Raw genomic sequence first — 22,103 nt, forward strand, 5'->3', positions numbered from 1 at the left:
TCCATTCATGGTTCTTACATTCCAGGTTCCTATGCAATATTTTTCTTTACAGCATCGGACTTTCCTTTCGCTTTCAGGCATATCCGCAACTGAGCGTCCTTTCGGCTTTGGCCCAGCCGCTTCATCAGCTCTGAATCTACTTGTACTTGTCCTCCGCTCTTCCTCAGTAGCATGTTGGACGCCTTCCGACCTGAGGGGCTCATCTTCCAGCGTCATAACTTTTATATGCCTGTTGTCTTTGTCCATGGAGTTTTCTTGGCAGGGTTACTGGAGTGGCTTGCCAGTTCCTTCTCCAGGTGGATCACGTTTAGTCAAAACTCTCCACTATGACCTGTCCATCTTGGGTGGCCCTGCATGGCATAGCTCATAGCTTCTCTGAGTTATTCAAGCCCCTTCGCCACGACAAGGCATTGATCCATGAAGGGGATGGGACTTGTAGTCCAACAATATATGGGAACTCGAGGCTGAGAAAGGCTGGCCTGGGATGTTCCTCCAGCAAAGGTCTGGAGCCAACTGAGGGTTTAAGCAAGTATGCAGGTAGGTTAGGGTTTCTTGCCCAGGCCTTTCTGGGAAAGCTATCAGTGTCTCAAAGGGGACATGCCATGTACAGTTTTCTCCTTTATCTTCTCAACAACCCCCAGAGGTAGGTAGAACGAGTGCCCCATGGTCATTCAGCAAGCTTGATTTCCTGATACAATTCAAATACAGTGGCACCTTGGTTCCCGAACGGCCTAGTTGTCGAACAAATCAGCTCCCGAACGCCACAAACCCGGAAGTAAGTGTTCTGGTTTGCGAAGTTTTTTCAGAAGCCAAACGTTCGATGAGTGCAGGAAGCTCCTGCAGCCAATCGGAAGCCGCGCCTTGGCTTTTGAACAGTTTTGGGAGTCGAACGGACTCCCAGAACGGATTAAGTTTGAGAACCAAGGTAGCACTGTACAGCATTTGAACGTCTATGGCACGCTGGCTTTTAGGCAAGCTTTAATTTCTCTGCAACCTTTTAATATATAAAGGTCTGGAAGGGTCTACTTGAAGTTTGGAGGGACTCTTGTCATTTGTGTTTTATTGCTTTTGCCTTTGTGTTTTCCTCACCTCCCCACCCCCACCCCCCAAAAGAGTAGAAGCTTTGTGAAGCCTTGTTGTGTGACACAGACAACATCGATTCCCAGCACCACCCTGGGATTTTTGCCTGTTGGCCATAGCAAACTTAACACCGAGTTCCTTCTGCAGGCAAAGAGACCGTCACCGTGCTTCCAGGGGCTTCCTACTTCTCTAGCGACGAATCTTTTGCAATGATTCGAGGGTAGGTAACGAAAAAAACTAATTTGCTAAATGTCAAGAGCACAGGCCCAGCTGGTACCTGAACTTATTAGTAACCCACACCAAAGTGACTATCCATCAGTCTTCTGTGAAACAGCAAAATAATTAGTAGCTGGGTATTGGAACTCAATAGATTTAGCAGCTGGATATCGAACTCAAAATAGTCATCTCGGCTGGTGCTGTCGGTTGTCAGGCCAACACTTTTTTTGTACTAATCTTTTGTGTTGTATGAACAGAGTATTAAGGGCGATCTTGTGGCACAGGCTGTGCAGTGTCGCTTTGTTGTTAGCGTTGGTGTGTTGTTTAGCGAATGCCGAGTGGTCCCAAGTTTGACATGTAGATAATTAGCCCAGGCCTCTGAGTTCGGTGGGACATAATCCCAGGTAACGACACTACCCTTATACCTGCCTTAGAAGTAAGTTCCATAGACTTCAATGGAGCTTACTCCTAGGTAACTGGGTATAAGATGGCAGCCTCAATGTGCATGGGATTTTATTCTCGCAGCTACCCAGCAGTGCTTGATTTTAAAGTTATTTTTCTGCCACTGCTTTTATAGAGGGGTACCGTTCAGGAATGGTTAGTGGGTTTGTAGATGGAACAAACAAAAATTGTGCCAGGATTTCTGATGCCAAAAGCGTGCTCGTTTCTTTCTTTGTTGTTTTTAACAGGGGGCATGTTGACCTGACAATGCTTGGAGCGATGCAGGTGTCTAAATATGGTGATCTAGCCAACTGGATGATTCCTGTAAGTAGATGGAGAAGGGTCCTTATTATATATTTGCATTTTATTCGAAGCATTTAGAAGCGTCTTTTCATTGTGACCCAGTGTGGTGTAGTGGTTAAGAGCGGTAGACTCGTAATCTGGTGAACCGGGTTCACGTCTCTGCTCCTCCACATGCAGCTGCTGGGTGACCTTGGGCTAGTCACACTTCTCTGAAGTCTCTCAGCCCCACTCACCTCACAGAGTGTTTGTTGTGGGGGAGGAAGGGAAAGGAGAATGTTAGCCGCTTTGAGACTCCTTCGGGTAGCGATAAAGTGGGCTATCAAATCCAAACACTCCTCCTCCTCCTCCTCCTCCTCCTCCTCCTCCTCCTCCTCCTCCTCCTCCTCCTCCTCCTCCTCCTCCCACTGAAATGATGTGTTCTCAACAATAGTAAAAATGACTCCTTTTGGATGCATGCAGTGATCCTAACACTTTGCTAACACTTTGCTAACACTTTGTTTTTGTTTTGTAATTGAAGAACTTCTCTTTTTTTACATATAAAAAAATTCACCACTAGTTCATAAGTTCTCGCAAGAGCAGGGTGGGTGCTCACGACTCCTTCTAACAAAACATGTTATTGTGTAATCAAAGTAGAGAACGGGCTAGTAATCTTCACCTACCAATTGAGCCTTGGAGGCTGCCTTATAACTGGCCCATTTAGCTCAGTATTGTCTAAATTGACTGGCAGTAGTTCTTCCTGATTTCAGGTGGCCTTACCTGGAGGGGCCGGGGATCAAACCTGAGACCTTTTGCACGCAAGGCAGACGCTTCACTGTTAAGCCACAGCCCTTCCCTAAGCATCTTTGGTTCTCCACTTGGTAATCTAGTCATTCCTAGACACGTTGGCTTTTTCAACAAGGAATCCAGCTGTCCATAGAGAAATTGGCAAAAGCCTTAAATGTAGGTTACAGAAGGAATTAAATCAGGTTCCAGAAGTAAACACACATGTAATGCAGTCATCACCATCACAATAATATGGGCTTTAAAAAAAAAACCTCCCCTCCCCCAATTATTGCAAGGATTTCCTTTTCTTAGTGTGTATGACTGTAGTTCAGAGTCTATCCACCTCCCACTGAGAACTTGCAACTTGTGATATTTCACTCTCAGCAGTTAAGCCTTTTTATGCAGCCTCGCCTAACACCAATTTAGGGATCCTGGAAAAAATAGTCTGGTTCCCTCTTGACTTGAGGCTTGAGCAACGAAAGATGAATCTAACGTAATATTTAGGCCCTCTTTGCTTTTCTTGGAATCCGAAAGAGCAATGGCTTCTTAGAGTTAACCTATCCTTTGAATGTGCTCAGATATTTGTTGGGAGTCCAACTCCTATCAGCCCCAGCAAGCATGGCCAGTGGTCAGAGATGATTAGACTTGGAGTCCAGCAAGATCTGAATGGCCATCATTTCCTCCTGCTCTAAACCTGCTGTTAGTGTTTAAGATCCTCACTATAGTCTAGTTTCTTAAAAGAAAGTCTGCCTTGGGCTGGAGTCCTATGCACAATTGCACAACCTCTGGGAGTATGTCCCATTGAACTCAGTGATGCTTACTTCTGACTAAGCATGTAGGTATGAATGAAATTATTCTTTTCATACTCTACTAAGCTCCATGTGAACAGTGGGGGTATCATTTTTGAAAGAATGGGGGGGACCCCCAGCCTACTCCTATACCCTCACCCCCCAGATTTGAAGCACAGCAGCACCCAGGAGCTCTCTTTTCAGATGAGATACACCTTCATTTGAAATAGGAGGAAAATAATACGTTCTGACATAGACCATGCACAAGTCATTATTTTTACGATTTGCAGGAGGTGTTGCCAACCCTGTAGTATGTCCATTTTGAAAAGACTAGCAATTTTTCCTTAATAGTATTTGAAGCCCTGCCGTATTTTCCGGCGTATAAGACGACTGGGCATATAAGACGACCCCCAACTTTTCCAGTTAAAATATAGAGTTTGGGATATACTCGTCGTATAAGACTACCCCTCTTCCTACAATCGTCCGTGGGCCAGACATGCCTGCGCTGCCCATTTCCAAAATGTCTGCAGCGCCAGAAATCGCTTCTGCGCATGTCCGGAAGCCAAAAATCGTGTCTGGATGCACTGAAGCGATTTCCGGCGCCGCGCTGCCCATTTCCAAAATGTCTGCAGCGCCAGAAATCGCTTCTTTGGCTGCGTATAAGACGACCCCCAACTTTTGAGAAAATTTTCCTGGGTTAAAAAGTAGTCTTATACGCAGGAAAATACAGAATTACTGTGGATTAAATTTTTTGGTTTTAGCTGGTTCTATCTTGTAAAAAACAAACACAAAGCGCAATTTTAAACTGGTTCTTTTGTGATGAGTTATCTGGAATGGTTGCATCAAGAAGTACATTTTGCGATGAGTTACGTTGCTCTTCTGGGTGGAAAACCCCCCTCCCCCGACAGAAGCGTTGAATATGAGGCTGTAGTTTCTTTGACTAATGATGCTTTTATATTGGTAAAATAGCCCCGAGCCGTTGAAGATCACACTTTAAGAGCAATGGGGTAGGAGTTGGAGAAGAGATTAAAAGTGATGGATGAGGTCTCCTAGGGATTTATTAATATTAATACCATAAATACTGGTGCTGCTGATCTGATGCAACAGCAAATAAACCGCTGAACCAGTGACAGATGCCCTGAGGCTAACTGTTGACGAATCCTGAAGAATAAATTTGGGGAAAGTTCTACAGTCGGCATGCAAATGCTTCAAAACTTTCTGCCAACTTTTGCCAGCTCGCTTTGTATTCAGAAAGGGGTTCCTGTGAAATGCCTGCTCCTGGCAGCTGTGTCTCCTGGGCAAAACCATATTACTGAAGATGCCTTATGACGAGGCTACCTACCATGGCGGCAGGCCCCCCAGGGAATCAGGCAGAACCCTTTCTAGCCTCCTTGAATGCTTCTTTGTCGTGCTTATCTGCAAAGGGCCTTAAAGTTGCTCTCCTGTTTATCTCCACAGCAACCCCATGGGGCAGTAAGTATTGCAGGGTGGGTGGGTGGGGGGAAAGTCACCTCATCGTGACTCTTCCACTTCAGAAATGGTAGACTAACGTATGACTCCCAAGTAACCAGGAATAGGATTACTTTATGCTTGGTATTTTTCAGGCATTGAGAGCCTCCCATGTGTGTGGGGTGGGTACAGTGAAGGAAGTCATATTCCAGTACCATCTGAAAGATACCACATTGGCTACCCTAAAGGGAGAGGAAGAGGGTATCAGGAACTCTCTTAAAGATTACTTATCTTAAGAGTTATTATAAGAGCAATAAGAAAGAATGCATGGTGTGGCTTACCACACTTATTGTATTTTATTTTTCTGTTGGAAGCCACCCAGAGTGGCTGGGGAAACCCAGCCAGATGGGCGGGGTATAAATAATAAATTATTATTATTATTATTATTATTATTATTATTATTATTATTATACCAGAAAAAACACAGATGTGGTCCAAAATGTTGCCCCTTTCCAGGGTGTGTATTTGCATTTGGTTTTCCATAGATGCCACAAGACAAGCAAAGTCAGGTACATTAATGAATGCAGCAATTTATTATCTTTAGAGGTCAGTGTAAGTCAAGATCCTAAATAGGGGGTAGGAGAGCTGAAAAGAATTTCACATCTGCCAATCAATGTGCCCCTTTGGTTTCTGGTAGTACATGGGGAGAAGAGTCTAAAAAGCCCAGGACACAAATTTCTACTCTAGCAGCTAAGGTGGCTCACTTACCAGAAGGGATGTGTTTAGATTTAACTCTGGAAGTGTATACCCAATTCTGACCAAACTAGGCCTCCTATCTATATTTTGCTCTAGGAGGCTTAGTTTGGTCACAATCTAGTATACACTTCCAGAGTTAACACTAAATACATTGCTTCTGGTAAATGGGCCAGCAGAGGGCCGTGAAAATTTGTGTTCCAGGTTTGTTAGACTCGTCTCCCCATGTACTCTCTGAAACCCTAGGGGCGCATGGTTTGCCAGATGTGAAATATATTGGCATTATTTTCAGCTCTCCTACCAGACTATAGAGCTTTAAGGAGGAATTAATTTCCCAAATTGGGATGAAAGAAAGAGCAATTCCGCAGTGGAACCAATTACCTAGAAGGGATGCACTCTCTCTCTCTCTCTCTCTCTCTCTCTCTCTCTCTCTCTCTCTCTGTGTGTGTGTGTGTGTGTGTGTGTTTTGGAGGGAGGAGGCATTACTGTTTTGTTTGCTATTACGTTATGCATTTGTGTGGTTCTATACTGTAAACTGCCTTGTGATCCTTGGATGAAGATCGGCGTATACATTTAATAACTAGAAAATAAACAAATGTTCTACACTTCGTAATGGGGAGGTCCTCAAGCAGAGCCTGACTCTGTTGGGGATGTGCTAGGTCTCATGCTTCACCAACTGAGCTATCACGGAAGGAAAAGCTGCATGCATCCAAAAGTGACCCCCTATGGATCATTTGAGGTTTCCCCACTGATCCAGCAGATAATTTCTTCTAAAGGAAGGCTTTTTAAGACCGGACTGTGGCTTGCCTCTTTGCCCATGGGAACATGGGTGTCAGAAAGGTCCAAGTGAGCCTGCCATTTTCATATGCACAAGTGCCATTCAGTTCTGGGGTCTGTGATGTATGTCAAGAGTGGCAAATGGCATGAACCTTATATGTTTGCCTCTGTAAATAACTGTTGGTTCAAAAGCAGGATTGCTCAGACAGCATTGGGACAAAGGGAGGGAAGTGTCGCAATGTGGATATATACCCATCTTTTGGAAGCTTTGAGCATGCATGTGCTCAGATTGGCGTTTGTATAGCTTTCTCAGGGGGGTCTCCTTACGGAGAGCCCCCAACCATCATTTTCACCAGCCCATCACCCAGCGTCAGCACGAACAGCAAGCCAGAGGAGAGGAATGAGGAAGTGAGCGGAGTGGAGAGATGGCTCTCTTATGCTACAGAGCCATTGCACCGCTCTGAGGGAGAGCTAGGGGAGGGGGAGCTGAGACAGCCATCGGACACAGGGCGTCCGTTTTCCCCCCCCCCGACGCCTGAATTGAGGCGTGCCAGCACCCATAGGGCAGGGGGGGCGTTTTGGGGTCCCCAGGCTCTTATGCTGGGCGAAGACCAGGAAGAAGCCATTGCGAGGTTCTGATACGGACCGAGCAGTCATGTTTCCCCGACAATCTTGCAGTGTAAATAGCATGCACAATAAAACCTTGAAAGAAAGGACGGAGTGGAGCGTCTTTACTCATGAGTAGCCGCAACCTTCTCTGACACACTTGAAGGATTTTTGAACCAGCTTTATGCTTTTACTAGTGGATTTTAGCCCGTTTAAAAACGGGCGCTAGAGGAAGCGGCCTGCCGGGACTGGCTTGGCGGTGGCGGGTCTTCCCGCCACCACCAAGCCAGTTCGCAGCGGGGGCTTTTCGCCGTTTGCCTTCCCCTGAGGGGGAGGCAAACGGCGAAAAACCCCGCCGCGCCGCAAATCGGCTCCGGGACTGGCTTGGCGGTGGCGGGTCTTCCCGCCACCGCCAAGCCAGTCCGCAGTGGGGGTTTTTCGCCGTTTGCCTTCCCCTGGGGGAGGCAAACGGCGAAAAACCCTGCCGCGCCGCAAATCGGCTCCGGGACTGGCTTGGCGGTGGCGGGTCTTCCCGCCACCGCCAAGCCAGTCCGCAGTGGGGGTTTTTCGCCGTTTGCCTTCCCCTGGGGGAGGCAAACGGCGAAAAACCCCGCCGCGCCGCAAATCGGCTCCGGGACTGGCTTGGCGGTGGCGGGTCTTCCCGCCACCGCCAAGCCAGTCCGCAGCGGGGGGTTTTCGCCGTTTGCCTTCCCCTGGGGGAGGCAAACAGCGAAAAACCCCGCCGCGCCGCAATTCGGCTCCGGGACTGGCTTGGCGGTGGCGGGATGTTCCCGCCACCGCCAAGCCAGTCCGCAGCGGGGGTTTTTCGCCGTTTGCCTTCCCCTGGGGGAGGCAAACAGCGAAAAACCCCGCCGCGCCGCAATTCGGCTCCGGGACTGGCTTGGCGGTGGCGGGAAAAAGGGGAGGAATTCCTCCCCTTCTTCCCGCCGCTGCCAAGCCAAAGCGGGCCTCCCTCCGCGCCCGCTGCCGCTTCGGCTTCCTCGGGTTCCCCGAGGAAGCGCCGTCCCATGCCGGAGGTGTGCGGCAAGGCTGCCGGGGGGGGGAGCGCTTCTCTCCCCCGCCGCCTCACCGCGCACCTCCAGCATGAGACTGGGCTTCGGAGCGGCGGTTGGCGGAGCGGCAGTTGGCTGTTCCCTGTGTCCCGAGAGCACGGGTCCAATCCCTGTGTCCCTGGTTGTCCCTCCGTCCAATCCCTGTGTCTCTGGGGGACATGCGCAGTACCCCAGGGACACACGGGACATCTGGACGCAGGGACAACATGGACATTATTATATAGGATTCCTTGTACTGCGGGGGGAGGGGGGGTGTCAGCATAGTAATTTCCTTGCATTACTTGGTAAAGTTCACTGGGCTCTTCAAATATATTTCACGGCAGTTCATCTGTGGCTCTGTCCAGTCATGTACTTTTTTATTGAGGAAATGGGAAAACAAAGTACTCAAGCACTAGGGGATTGCATAACTCAAGCTGTGGTAGCAAGTAGTGGATATTAATATTGTTTACATTTTACACACAGTACTTTACATACAATACCAAAAAAATTAAAAAAATTGAACATACTGACTTGAGGAAGAAGGAAACTTTATTCAAGGCGTCCTTATGGTTAGTTTACTCTATGATTCTATAATGCTTTGATGGTGTTTCCTGCTTGGCAGGGGGTTGGACTGGATGGCCCTTGTGGTCTCTTCCAACTCTATGATTCTATGATTCTAGTTTTTCATGAAAGTCAATGATTTCTAAAACTGCAAATATAACATATTGCCGAACACTTGTTTTTGTGCTGCTATTTTTAAATCTTTGCAATTTCTTCCGCGGAAGGAGAGTATGAGTAGAATCTCACTTTAACACCTTACCCCAGTGGTTTTCAACCAGTGGCTCTGTCCCTCTTTCCTTCCTTCCCTCCTTCCTACACCAGCGTGATGTAGTGGTTAAGTAATCTGGTGAACCGGGTTCGATTCCCCGCTCCTCCACATGCAGCTGCTGGGTGACCTTGGGCTAGTCACACTTCTTTGAAGTCTCTCAGCCCCACTCACCTCACAGAGTGTTTGTTGTGGGGGAGGAAGGGAAAGGAGAATGTTAGCTGTTTTGAGACTCCTTCGGGTAGTGATAAAGCGAGATATCAAATCCAAACTCCTCCTCCTCCTCCTCTTCTCCTTCCTTCCTTCCTTCCCTCCTTCCCTCCCTCCCTCCTTCCCTCCCTCCTTCCTTCCCTCCTTCCCTCCTTCCTTCCCTCCCTCCCTCCTTCCTTCCTTCTCTCCTTCCTCTGATGCCCTCTTGCGTCTCTGCCTCCCAAAGGCTTGCACAGCTGTTTGCTGCAGCAGCTCTGGTTGCAAGCTCCGCAGGCGAATGGTGCCTCTGGGGCTAGCCAGGGGTACTTCCCAGGCCCCTGTGGGGTAGTGGGAGGAGGCACCTCTCTTTGGGGCGGGGGGGGGGGAAGCTCAGAGACCAGAGGCTACAGCAGTGGCTTCCCAGAGGACTTCCAAGGAGAGGGGAGAGGAGGCTGAGGGAACTCTCCAAAAGGGAGGGTGTTCAAAAAGAGGTGAGGGGCTGCCAGCTCCGGAGGCAAGGAGTGACATTACTGGGCTCCTGAGCCCCACAGGGGTGCTGCAGAAAGAATGTAGCTGGTCAAGGGAGCCGTGGACTCAAAAAGGTTGAAAACCTCTGCCTTATACAAAGCAGAGCCAGCTCTGGTTAGGTGCTGCCTCAGTTCTAAACAGGTTTATTTGGGTGCGGACCTGTTAGTTGGGGAAGAGTCTTGGCTCAGTGGTAGTGCATCTACTTGCATGAACAAGGTTCAGTCCCTAGTATCTCCAGGTAGGACTGGGAGAGATCCCTGCCACAAACCTTGGAGAGCTGCTTCCAGTCAGAGTAGACAATACTGAGCTTGATGGACCAATGCTGATCTTGTCCCTGCAGAACTTTCACACAATTGGGCCAATCCAAAAGATCAGCTGTTTAGATACGTCAAGGCATGAGGTTTGCTTGGCAGTCTTCTGCGTCACATAAAACAAATGGGAATTACCCTTCAAGTAAATGTGTGGGATTGTCACCTACATGTTGGGGAAAACACCCAGTCCTTCCTCCTGAAGGATCCTGGGAAATAAAGTGGATTAAATTAAATTCGAGTTTGCCATTTTGAAATGACTGCATTTCCCAAACAACCAGGCACACTAAGTGGTTGCTGCCAGGTTTGCAACTAAATTCAGCCTTTCAATGGCCTAGCAATATAATCCAAAACTTTTGGTCACACAACCCATGTGTGCTGAAGAATTATAGTTATTTGGAGACAAGATGCAGTTCCCCGTTTTGCCCATCAATCTCCTTTCCCCTTAAATAATATGGGAACACGCTCAAAATGGAATGTTTGTGATATGTAGAGGCTTGGAGAGGTTATGAAGAATCATTTATTCTGAGAGAAACTAAAGGGACCGTTGGCTTAATTTTGCATTTTGTCTGATGCTTGATTTCCAGATTCTGTAGATTAAATGCATCAAAGCAAAGAGTGTTGGCATATTGAGCTGTGCTGTTGACACCTGATTCTTCTTTTTCCTTTTTGTGTGAAATCTTGTGTTTTTAGGGTAAGATGGTGAAAGGCATGGGAGGTGCCATGGACTTGGTGTCCAGCTCAAGAACTAAAGTGGTCGTCACTATGGAGCACTCTGCAAAGGTAAACTTTTTATAAATATTCTCTTCTGTGGATTTCTCCTTAGACTGAAAAACATACCCTGGGTTCTGTCCAGTGCTGTGTGCACAGAGATCCAGTCACAAAATGGGGCTTCTTCCTCTCCTCTTGTGATTTCCTCCAACTTTCTGGAGCAGGTTTTCAGGGTGCATGGTTTGTGGGGAGGAGGGGAAAGTTTTGTTGCACGAGTGGAAGAGCAGATTTAAAAGCCATGATGGCTGTGCTCTGCCTCTACAGTCAAAAGGGACACGGGTGGCGCTGTGGTCTAAACCACTGAGCCTCTTGGGCTTGCTGATTGGAAGGTCGGCGGTTCGAATCCCCGTGACGGGGTGAGCTCCCGTTGCTCGGTCCCAGCTCCTGCCAACCTAGCAGTTCGAAAGCATGCCAGTGCAAGTAGATAAATAGGTACCGCTGTGGCAGGAAGGTAAATGGCATTTCCGTGTGCTTCGGCACTCGTCACAGTCCTCTGTGCACCAGTAGCGGTTTAGTCATGCTGGCCACATGACCTGGAAAACTGTCTGTTGACAAGCGCTGGCTCCCTCGGCCTGAAAGCAAGATGAGCACCACAACCATAGCCTTTGACTGGACTTAACCATCCAGGGGTCCTTTAGTCAAGAGGCAGCAATTGTTTCTGAATACCCATTGTTGGAAGCCACAGGAGGGGGAGAGTGGCCTTGTGCTCTGGTCCTGCTTGCAGGCTCCCCATAGGCATCTGATTGGCCATTATGAGAACAGGATGCTGAACTAGATGGGCCACTGGCCTGATCCAACAGGCTCTTCTCATGTTCTTACGGCTTCCGTAAGAATCACGGGAACTGTAGTTTGTTATGGGTGCTAGAAACCATAGCTCTTTAAGTGGGAAACTACAGGTCCCAGGATTCTCTTGGGCAAATCATGTGCTTTAAACGTTTGTTGAATATCAGTGGGTGGTGTGGATCTGCCCGATTTCTGCCGTCCTAGTGAACAGCAGCATTAAATGTGGCCCATTGTTCCTGCACGAGGTTGTCCATTGCCTGCTTTCTTTGGCTTTCTTGCAGACTCCTGTCTCTGCGTTTAACACTTTGCCAGGTGTGGAGGCCCTATGACCCTCCAGATGTTGCTGAACTATAACTACCACCACCCCTGGCCATTGACCATGTTTGCTGGGATTAATGGGAGTTGTAGTTCAGCCACATCTGGACAGGTAAAGTTCCCCACACTTCTGCTGTGTTGTTTCTGTCGTGGAACAGATGTCCTCTCTCTTCATCTCACTAATTCCCTTGTACCTTAAAACAACAACAACAACAGCAGCACACAAGCTTGCCTTCCTAACCACATTTCTGAAACCTTCTAAAGTCCCATTATTATTATTATTATTATTATTATTATTATTATTATTATTATTATTATTATTATTTACCCATCTGGCTGGGTTTCCCTATTTTGCTGCTTCTTCACTTGCCACCATAAGCAATCCATATGCTTCTTTCCAGTCTCCGGCCTCCTTAGCTACTGTTTGCAGCAGCCATTCCCCACCAGTGAGCTCCCTTGGAATGGTGTTTGCATGGTGGTGTAATGTCGATCCATTGGGGGGGGGGGGAATGCCAGAAATAAAATGGGCACAGGTAGGCTTTACGCTCTCTTGTCTACCCCACCCCCAAACCAATCCCTGGAAAATGACTAAATATTGTCCTGAAGGTGGGTGAGGAGAGAAGGGAGCCATTTTGGGACAGGCTTGAATTAAAACCACACCACCTCCCAAAACAGATAGACCTGATTTAGAGAATAGTATGCTTCACAGTTGAGGGGTGTGTTGTGCATATGGACCAATGGGAATACGCTGCCGAATGGGACCGTGTAATACACATTTTAGAAATAATAACGCTTTGACCCTTGACCTTCGACCTTTTGGCTAAGCATGAGTCTTCCCTTATTAATTGCTTGTGGGGAGATTTGATAGGACGATGTTAGCTAGGCGTTGGCCGATATCTCTGTTCTTCCATTCCCATTCTGGCGGCCTTTTTTTCTGTAGAAAGGTTTTAACCAGTTAAGCAAGATCATATTTAACTGCAGCATTCTGCAATGCTCGGGGTCACAGCGGGTGCCTGGAAAGCAGTCTTCTTTCCTCAAGCCTGAGCATTTCAAGGAGCATTTCAATATCTCCTAGAAGGAGATATTGCATGACCTTAAAGGTATACCTGATGGGTTGATGAACACTTTTCTATAAAAATAGCACAGATGAATTGTTCCTTTGCCGGGAACAGAACTTGGAAGGTCCTTGAATTAAGCATTGTCATTTCCCCTTAAATACCTGTCAGTTTCACTCAGCGGGGCTAGCTGCCTTGAATGCAAAAACAGATGTTAACTGGTAGGAATTGGAGTGAAGCAATTGTTCCCTGACATAAAGTGGGGAGGGGGGGAGAATAAATTAAAAACCCATTTTGGTAGGTAGAGTCGACACCACTGTAAAATTCGTAAAATCACCACAGTTTAAAGAGATGATGCTTGACTACCCAGAAAAGCCGTTTTATTTTATTTTTTGCAATCGGGGCAACCTGCAAGGAGTTGGAGAGAGGGCTCGATTTTGTGAAAAACATTATAGGCAACAGTTTTTTTTAGTTTTTTTTAAATGTGCCAATCATAGGAGAACAATAGGGCGAGAGTAGGAAATATTTTAAGATAATCCCAGATACCCCTGTCCTTGACACCGTTGCCTGTCCCTGCATAAAGGAGGACATGCCATTGCAACAGTATATTGGGACAATTTTTAAAATTGTTATCACAAAATATGAGCAGAGAATAGCTGTGTATCGTTCTAGGCAATGCTACAAGAAAACGTCAATATTCCTGGGGGGAATGCGATTTTTACTCATAAAGTGAAGCGGCATTAACAGAGTTATTTTAGAAATATACCGATAGTATTAGAACCTGCTTCTGTGTGGGAAATCCCAGAATGCATCAATAATTTCTGCCCAGGCAGCCAACATGATTCCTTTTAACACCAATGTTGCTGTCTGCTCCCTCCCCTGAGAAGGGACATCACAAGCATGGAAAGGAACTATGTGGTCTAGCTGTGATTCTGGCATTGCTGGAGGCTGGACTAGATGACCCTCTGGGTCCCTTCCAACTCTGTAATTCTTTGATCCAGTGATCTGCTGATCCATGTGGTTCCTAGGTCTATGTTTCGTTTTGCCATATAATTTTTATTTCCATTGCCATATAATTTATTGCCATATAATTTAAATAAAATATTTATTTTATTTTATTTATTTCCCAAAAGTAGACAGCAACCATTATATATTACCATTACATAACCATTGTTATATCATTTGCTCTGCCGAGCTTTGACTTCCCTCCGTCCCACTTCTGGCTTCTTTCTGCTTTCATCTTATTTTGCACATTTATAACATCTCCATCCTGCCGTGTTTCTCCGAAAATAAGATATTGTCTTATATTTATTTTTCCTCAAAAAAACACACACTATGGCTTATTTTCAGGGGATGTCTTATTTTTTTTATTAAGTATGGTTCAGTTTAACCTTGTAGGCTATCACTATGGCTTATTTTGGGGGTATGGCTTATATTCCTTGAATGCTTAAAAATCCTGCTATGGCTTATTTCATGGCTACGTCTTATTTTCGGAGAAATGGGGTATATTTAACCTAACTTTTCACAACATTTACTTTCGTCCCTATTAGAACGTTAATTTCCTTCACCTAGTGAGTTTTATCTCCGTCCTGCTAGTGATTTTTATATGTACACAATAAGTCTCTAAATATGTTACAAATTTACACCATTCTTCCTGGAACACCTGGTCACCCTCGTTCTGGATCTATGTTTCATGGTGTCCTGGAAGTGAGCAGGAACAGGGAGTGCAGAAGTTATTATCGTATTGCTATTTTTTTATTTATAAAATTTGCACCCTGCCCTTCATCCGTAGATCTCAGGGCAGTTCACAGCATAAAAATACAAGACAAAAACACAAAATGCACAAGGAAAAAAAAAGAACAAAAGCAAAACAAACCAATAACCCCCACCCTGCCACCCTCTTCCACAAACACATTTGAAAGGATATAGGATGTTCGTTCGCCAAAGGCCTGGTTGAAGAGGAACATTTCCCCCTGGCACTTAAAGATGTTCAGGTGAACTTTTAGGCACATGATTGACTTGAGTGTATGCCAGTCCTGTTGTGTATGCCTTGTTGAGTAAGCCATCGCTACCCATGTCACGAAGGTCCTCAGAATATTTCAGCAATGAATTCGTGAGTCTTCCGCAACAGGTCCGCAAACACAGTGGAAGCTTCTGAGCTGAAGGTAGCATATATTTGTCTCAGTCTGAAGTTGCTGACTGCGAGTCCTTTTGAATTTCAAGCCACTGGTTTTCTCTGACAAGCTGATCATTCATTTGTATGCGTGTTCACTGTAGGGCAACGCCCACAAGATTTTGGAGAAATGCACTTTGCCAATTACGGGAAAACAGTGTGTGAACCGCATCATAACAGAAAAGGTAGGTTATCTTACTTTCATTGCACTTCTGATCCATCTTTTTTGCTGAGCAGCTTGGGAGGGGCATTTTTATCTTCTGGATAATCCTGTAATGAGGGTTTGAGTTGCCCATGACTTAACACTTGAATTTTAATATCCTAGCTCCCTTGATGAGAAGGGGTGTTGCCAACCTGGCCCAGGAAGAAGATGCAATTGTCTCTCACACGCTATCAGCTCTTGTAACTGTGCAGCAGTCAAGCCATCTTTCCCAAATACTACAGTTTGCATAACAATCTTGCGTCCTTGCTTTATTTAAGGCATTCATAACCCCATCCAGCCAAAAGTGCTCCCCAAAATCAGTGCTAAGGTGGAGGGAATTGTTATTTATCAACTTGAAGCATTGACTTCATTCAGCTAGCAAGGCTCCCTTCCTTTCCTTTCCTTAGACCAGTGGTTCCCAACAGGTGGTCCGGGGACCCCCAGGGGTCCGCGAGCTATGCCAGAGGGGTCCGCAAGATGCTATTAGAATAAAAAATATATTAAATATATTTCGTATGATAACAGATTTTTTGTTTTGGCCGCTTCCTGCATGAGCAGAGTCTAGCGCAAAACTAGAATTAGATAGAGGCAGTAGTTCTGCTGTATGCCGTTAGGTGGCGCTTTACAAACACTACTGTTTTGCAAAGAGGCAGCGCACGCATTCTAAACGCTCACCTCCCCAAGATGCTTTGCGCGCGTCGGCTTCATTTGTGCGCTACTGCACAGGTACCCTGTCTTCTCCATTCCCCTCCCTCCTCCCTGGCGCGCGCTGCCTCTTTGCAAAACAGTAGTGTTTGTAAACAAAGCGTTGTTTTTCACGGAAGCTACAGTTCGCGTAGTTAAAAATGGACCGTTGGTTTCAAGTTTGGAACCTAATATTTCAGAAATAATGGACTCAAAGGACAGATTTAACTCATCTCATTAAGAACTGAAAATTAAAACTAACTGTATACTGATGGAGTACTCTGTTGTAACTGTAAAAAATGTATAAATATAAAATATAAAAGGACTCTTAATTTGGCTCTCACTTTTTAATTTTAGGATTAGGAATTAATGGGGGTCCTTGTCACAATAGCAGCTCGATGAGGGGTCCTCGAGAAAATTTTGTTGGGAACCCCTGCCTTAGACTGAAACAATTTGCATTTCTTTCCAATCCTGCAGGCTGTGTTTGATGTCGATAAGAAAAAGGGACTGACACTGATTGAAATCTGGGAAGGGCTGTCCGTGGATGACATCAAGAAAAGCACCGGTGCTGAGTTCACAGTAAGTCATTGTCTGGCTAACATTGCAGTTGCGTTTCTTGGCTCCGAGGGAGCTTGGTAAGCAAGCAAAGAACAGCCCAAATGAAGGTTTATTTCCGCGGCTTGTCCATGCTGCAAGAGTTTGTTCTGGAGAGGTTTCTGGTGCCTTGGAGAGGGAAGTATGAAAAAAGGTTCAAACACACACACACACCACCCACCCACCCACCCACTCTACAGCAGGCACCCCCAAACTTTGGCCCTCCAGATGTTTTGGACTACAATTCCCACCATCCCTGACCACTGGTAGGGATCATGGGAGTTGTAGGCCAAAACATCTGGAGGGCCGCAGTTTGGGGATGCCTGCTCTACAGGTTCCAATTTTTTGGTAGGATTTTATTTCTTAGATCTGAACAGAGAATTGAAAGTGGGTGGAGCAGTGAGTGTAATTTTTACCTTTCTTAGTTTTTTCACACACTCACATATCCTAACTGATTCTTGCATGAGTGGATGGAATTTGAGGACACATTCCATCCAGCCAAAAACACCCAGGATGCAAAACTCAGTTCCAGTGAGGACTGTGGCCTGGGGAAAGTTCAGAGTGGGTACCACATTTAGCTCCTGAGCTTACATTTACTTTTCTGCTGCTACTGCTCTGTGTATATCTGTATTCACGCATAGATTGAAAGTGGAATGAAATGAATATCTTGCTTTAAGCTGGGGGCGTTCGGTTCCCAACTAGCAATTTGCTCACTTCAGGAACTGCTTCAAAGAGAGAAGCCTCAGGGAAGTCCTGGAAACTTAGCTTACTGCTAGAACCCTGTGAAACTTAATTTATATGTCTTCTTTTAAGCAGGGCTTGTACATTTTGCACCAAAATGGCTCCCCCCCAAAAAAAGAGAGAGAAGAGAAACCACACAGCAGCATTGTGGCTTCTTTGGAAGGCTGTGACTTAACTTTCCGATTTTCACAGCTTTATTAGAAAGAGCATACTCTAGGCGACATGCACAGCAGCCTCATAACAAGGGAGGAGTGATTTACAGCCTCCTGTCTTTTTTATGAAGCTGATATTATAAGCAGCCCGCTCGGGATTTTGTTGGGCCCCAAAGACAAAACTTTGACTTTCCCTGTGCCCTTAAATCAGATCTGCTACAGCTTGGCTTCAAGACAGATTGTCCCACAAGGATGATTTTCGTTTGTACGTGTCAAATTTATCATCTGAATTACAACGGCACCATGGGGGGGAAAATCGACAGGAATGGAAAGCTGTACCTGGATGAATTGGATAGATTTTGTTTGTTTTTAAAGCAAGCAAGTCCACAAACAGCAAGATTCAACTCCTTTATCTTCCCGTGGAAGCTTGGCCCTCTGTCAGGGGACACAAAAAGACATTAAGGCTGCAGGCCTATACTCACTTCATGGGAGCAGTCCCCATTGACCTCAGTGGGGCTTACTCCCGAGTAGGTGTATAGGACTGCACTGCAAGGCCAAATAGACTGGCTTCCAACACATAGATGGAGAAGTTTGGTGTGTGCGGTAGAATCCTTAGTTTCTCCAGCTGTTCTCTTTCTCATGTAATCATCACATTCTTGTTTGCAATTGCTGGCATCGATCATCTGTCATTAGCGCACCTGTGGCTCATAGATCAGCCATAGCAGGAGACAGAAAAGATGCTCATTTCAGAGAGTTGGAAATGGCTTTTGACATGGCTACATCGATGTTGGGGCAAAATGGCAAATGGAAGCTGAAGCTGTAAAAAAAAAGAAAAGTCTTTCTCACCCCTGGTACAAATCAAAAGTGGCAGGACGGAACCTAGGAAGATGCCTTATACCGAGTCAGGAAAATGGTCCAACTAGCAGGTGGGTGGCGCTGTGGTCTAAACCACTGAGCCTCTTGGACTTGCCGATCAGAAGGTCGGCGGTTCAAATCCCCGCGACGGGGTGAGTTCCTGCTGCTCTTTCCCAGCTCCTGCCAACCTAGCAGTTCGAAATCACGCCAGTGTAAGTAGATAAATAGGTACTAGTGCAGCGGGAAGATAAAGGGCATTTCCGTGCACTCTGGCTTCCCTCACGGTGTTCCTTTGAGCCAGAAGCGGTTTAGTCATGCTGGCCACATGACCTGGAAAGCTGTCTGGACAAATGCCGGCTCCCTCGCCCTGAAAGCCAAATGAGTGCCGCAACCCCATAGTCACCTTTGACTGGACTTATAACCATCCAAAGGTCCTTTACCTTCACCTTTTTTGCACTGTCTGGCAACTGGATTTCAGCCTGGAGACACCAGGGCTTGAACCTGTGATCTTCTATGTGAATGTTCTCTGTGGACATAGGATGTCCTGTTGTCCAATCCTGAGCTCACTGTGAGACCACAAAGTGTGCATGGATTTCTCCTGTAAATCATTATACATGAGTATTCTGGTAGACATAAGTGATGTATGGTATTAATCAGGAGACAGGGAACCATCTCATTCCAGATCTTGATGGCCTTCAGCTTCCATCAACTTCACCCAGCATGGTCTCTCCTTGGTTTCTGCATAGTCGTTGCTGAAGGACTTGGGAAGCTGTCCAGCAACATCTGGAAATAACATATTCACCATTCCTGCCCTTAATACTCTTGAGATCTCATTGGGAACAGGGATCATGGCGCTGTCAAATTCAGCATCTATATAAATGGACAATTGCCAAGAAAATCCAGCATGGTCACATTTTGATTTTGAAAGAAGAAACTTCCAAAAAGGAGGGGAATGATTAAAAAGGAAGCTGAAAAGCGAAATGGAGAGGGTCATATCTCTCCAAAATACATTCTAGAAGCTCAGCTAGAAGGTATACTGCATAAGGCACCAAGGCTGCATTATTCGTCTGTTGATTTTCCTTTCCTTTCATCACTAGGTTTCGCCAAAGCTCTCGCCAATGAAGCAGATTTCGACTTGAAAAGTAGACCGGGCTTAACGTCCACACGTCCAGTGAAGGGGAATCAAATGTCTGTTTTGCAATTATGCATTTTAAAGAGGTCTTTGTAAAGTAGTTTCTTTGGTAGTTAGCGTTCAGGCTGACTATGTAACTAGAACTATGTAAATGTTTATTCGCAAGCAACAGTGCAGTTTCCAAAAATAAATCCTACCTGGTACCTAGATATTTATAATTACCGCACTGCAGGTTTGACTGCAAATAAACGCTGGCAAGAGACAATAGCCTGTTTTGGATGATCCTATCTTGGTTTATGAAGCCGAGAAACACATGAGCCTTTTCTTGGAGCATGAGACTCCTTTGTTCCAACCTTAGAACAAGCCACAAATCACCCAGAAAGTCTTTAGTTAGCTAAAGTTTCCTTTGTGTTGGTGTGAGCAAGCCAGGATCTTCAGCCACAGCAGGCACCCCCAAACTGTGGCCCTCCAGATGTTTGGACCTACAACTCCCATGATCCCTAGCTAACAGGACCAATGGTCGGGGAAGATGGGAATTGTAGTCCAAAACATCTGGAGGGCCGAAGTTTGGGGGTGCCTGAGCCACAGCATGGCTTGAGATCTTGAGTTGTTCCAAAGCTAGTAACCATAGTTTCCTGGTTTGGATGAAACAGGTGACTGTGGTTCAATAGAAGCTCCATGCTTTGCTGTGCAAATGGGCTGCAGGTGTGGGCAACAGGCTCATGCATGTCTCTGCTTAAGCCGAGATAGGATCAAACACATTCAATCCCTTGTAGATGTGAACGTTAATACTGTAACTCTGTATGGAGGCAGAGGTCACTTCCACGCACAGAACATGCTAATTTGCAAGTGCCTGTATGGTAGGCTGCAACTGCGCACACACAAGGAAAGAGGTACAGGACAGGTTGTTGGTTTTCAAACATGTAAATAATCAGATGTTTGGATATTCAGGAGTTTTACTTACAGAAGTTTGCATAGCTAAAAACCTGGACAGGGGGAGATATTTATATTCTGTAATCGAAAGTCTGTGTTTTGTTGAACCACCACCTTTCTGGTCTTCAGGCTGCAAAGACAGGCTTGAAAGTCTGTGGGCTCCACTTGCTGAAACCTCAGAAACCAAGGAGAGACATTTGGCTTTTGAGATTTCCAGCAGTAAGGGAATTGGGTTTTGTGCTCTGCGTTAACTCCTTCCCCTTCTTCATAAAGAGCACTTAGAACACTTTTGTGTTGAATTTTCAGCGTAGGAGTAAATGAAATGCTAGCAGAATGAGGTATGCAAAATAAACAGGGGGGTGCAAATTTAATTTGCATAAATTATGCAGGCCACAGAATGCAGCTGTACTTTATACAAAATTTGGGTTACCTCGGCATAGGATTTTCCTGATTTAAGCCCTAGGTTGCATAGGAAACATACAGGGAGTTGATAAGATTACAGATAATGGAGGTTTGTTGAAATAGAGGCCGTTGTCCTGCTCTCATGGTTATTTTTTTTTTAAAAAAAAAACCTGACTTCTTAATAAATGCATACAGAGTTGCATATGTACAGTTAGTGTCTGGATTCTGCCTTTCCTTTGAAATCAACAGTCAACAGATCATTCGCACAAATATCTAGCGACACAGCGGGAGCAAGGTAGGGCCTTTTTACGGCAGTTGCTGTGCCGTTTATCTGTTTGTATAGTATCTACGCCACCCGAAAGTGGACCTTTCCCTCCATACTTTAGCAGGTCACATTTCTCTCTTTTTGCCCTTAGCAGTTCCAAAAGGCTGTAACTTCTCCCACTCCGAAGATGGTGGAAATGTACGAATTGGATTGTAAAGATCTTATCTAATACTTGATTAATAAAGATTCCTAAAAGAAAAAAGAAATTACTGGATGAAAGCTACATATTAGAACTGGGGAAACGGAGAACCAATGTGGCATAGCAGGCATAGGCAAACTCGGCCCTCCAGATGTTTGGGACTACAACTCATAGAATCATAGAATCATAGAGTTGGAAGAGACCACAAGGGCCATCCAGTCCAACCCCCTGCCAAGCAGGAAACACCATCAAAGCATTCTTGACATATGCCTGTCAAGCCTCTGCTTAAAGACCTCCAAAGAAGGAGACTCCACCACACTCCTTGGTAGCAAATTCCACTGCCGAATAGCTCTTACTGTCAGGAAGTTCTTCCTAATGTTTAGGTGGAATCTTCTTTCTTGTAGCTTGAATCCATTGCTCCGTGTCCGCTTCTCTGGAGCAGCAGAAAACAACCTTTCTCCCTCCTCTATATGACATCCTTTCATATATTTGAACATGACTATCATATCATCCCTTAACCTTCTCTTCTCCAGGCTAAACATACCGAGCTCCCTAAAGCCGTCCCTCATGGAAGTCTGAACTCAACTCCCATGATCCCTAGCTAACAGGACCAGTGGTCGGGGATGATGGGAGTTGTAGTCCCAAGACTTCTGGAGGGCCGAGTTTGCCCATGCCTGTGGTATAGTTTTCAACGTGGAATACTTAGTTTCAAGTCCCTGTTTAGCCATTAAGCTCAGTGGGTGGCCTTGGGCAAGAGATTCTCAGCTTA

General features: G+C 45.8%; 1 protein-coding gene across 1 annotated transcript in view; it reads left to right on the plus strand.

Moving 5' to 3' along the window:
* OXCT1 (3-oxoacid CoA-transferase 1) overlaps positions 1-21,080 on the plus strand; it is a 58,240-nt gene extending 37,160 nt beyond the window's left edge. The window contains exons 12-17 of the mRNA XM_035100569.3: positions 1,228-1,300; positions 1,986-2,061; positions 10,772-10,861; positions 15,280-15,360; positions 16,539-16,640; positions 19,501-21,080. Coding sequence (XP_034956460.1) covers positions 1,228-1,300; positions 1,986-2,061; positions 10,772-10,861; positions 15,280-15,360; positions 16,539-16,640; positions 19,501-19,542 — 464 coding nt within the window. The 3' untranslated portion in view covers positions 19,543-21,080. The remainder of the gene's footprint in view (positions 1-1,227; positions 1,301-1,985; positions 2,062-10,771; positions 10,862-15,279; positions 15,361-16,538; positions 16,641-19,500) is intronic.
* The last annotated feature ends 1,023 nt before the right edge of the window (positions 21,081-22,103 follow it).

Source organism: Zootoca vivipara, chromosome 10 (genome assembly GCF_965207765.1).
Source record: "Zootoca vivipara chromosome 10, rZooViv2.hap1.1, whole genome shotgun sequence".
NCBI lineage: Eukaryota > Metazoa > Chordata > Lepidosauria > Squamata > Lacertidae > Zootoca > Zootoca vivipara.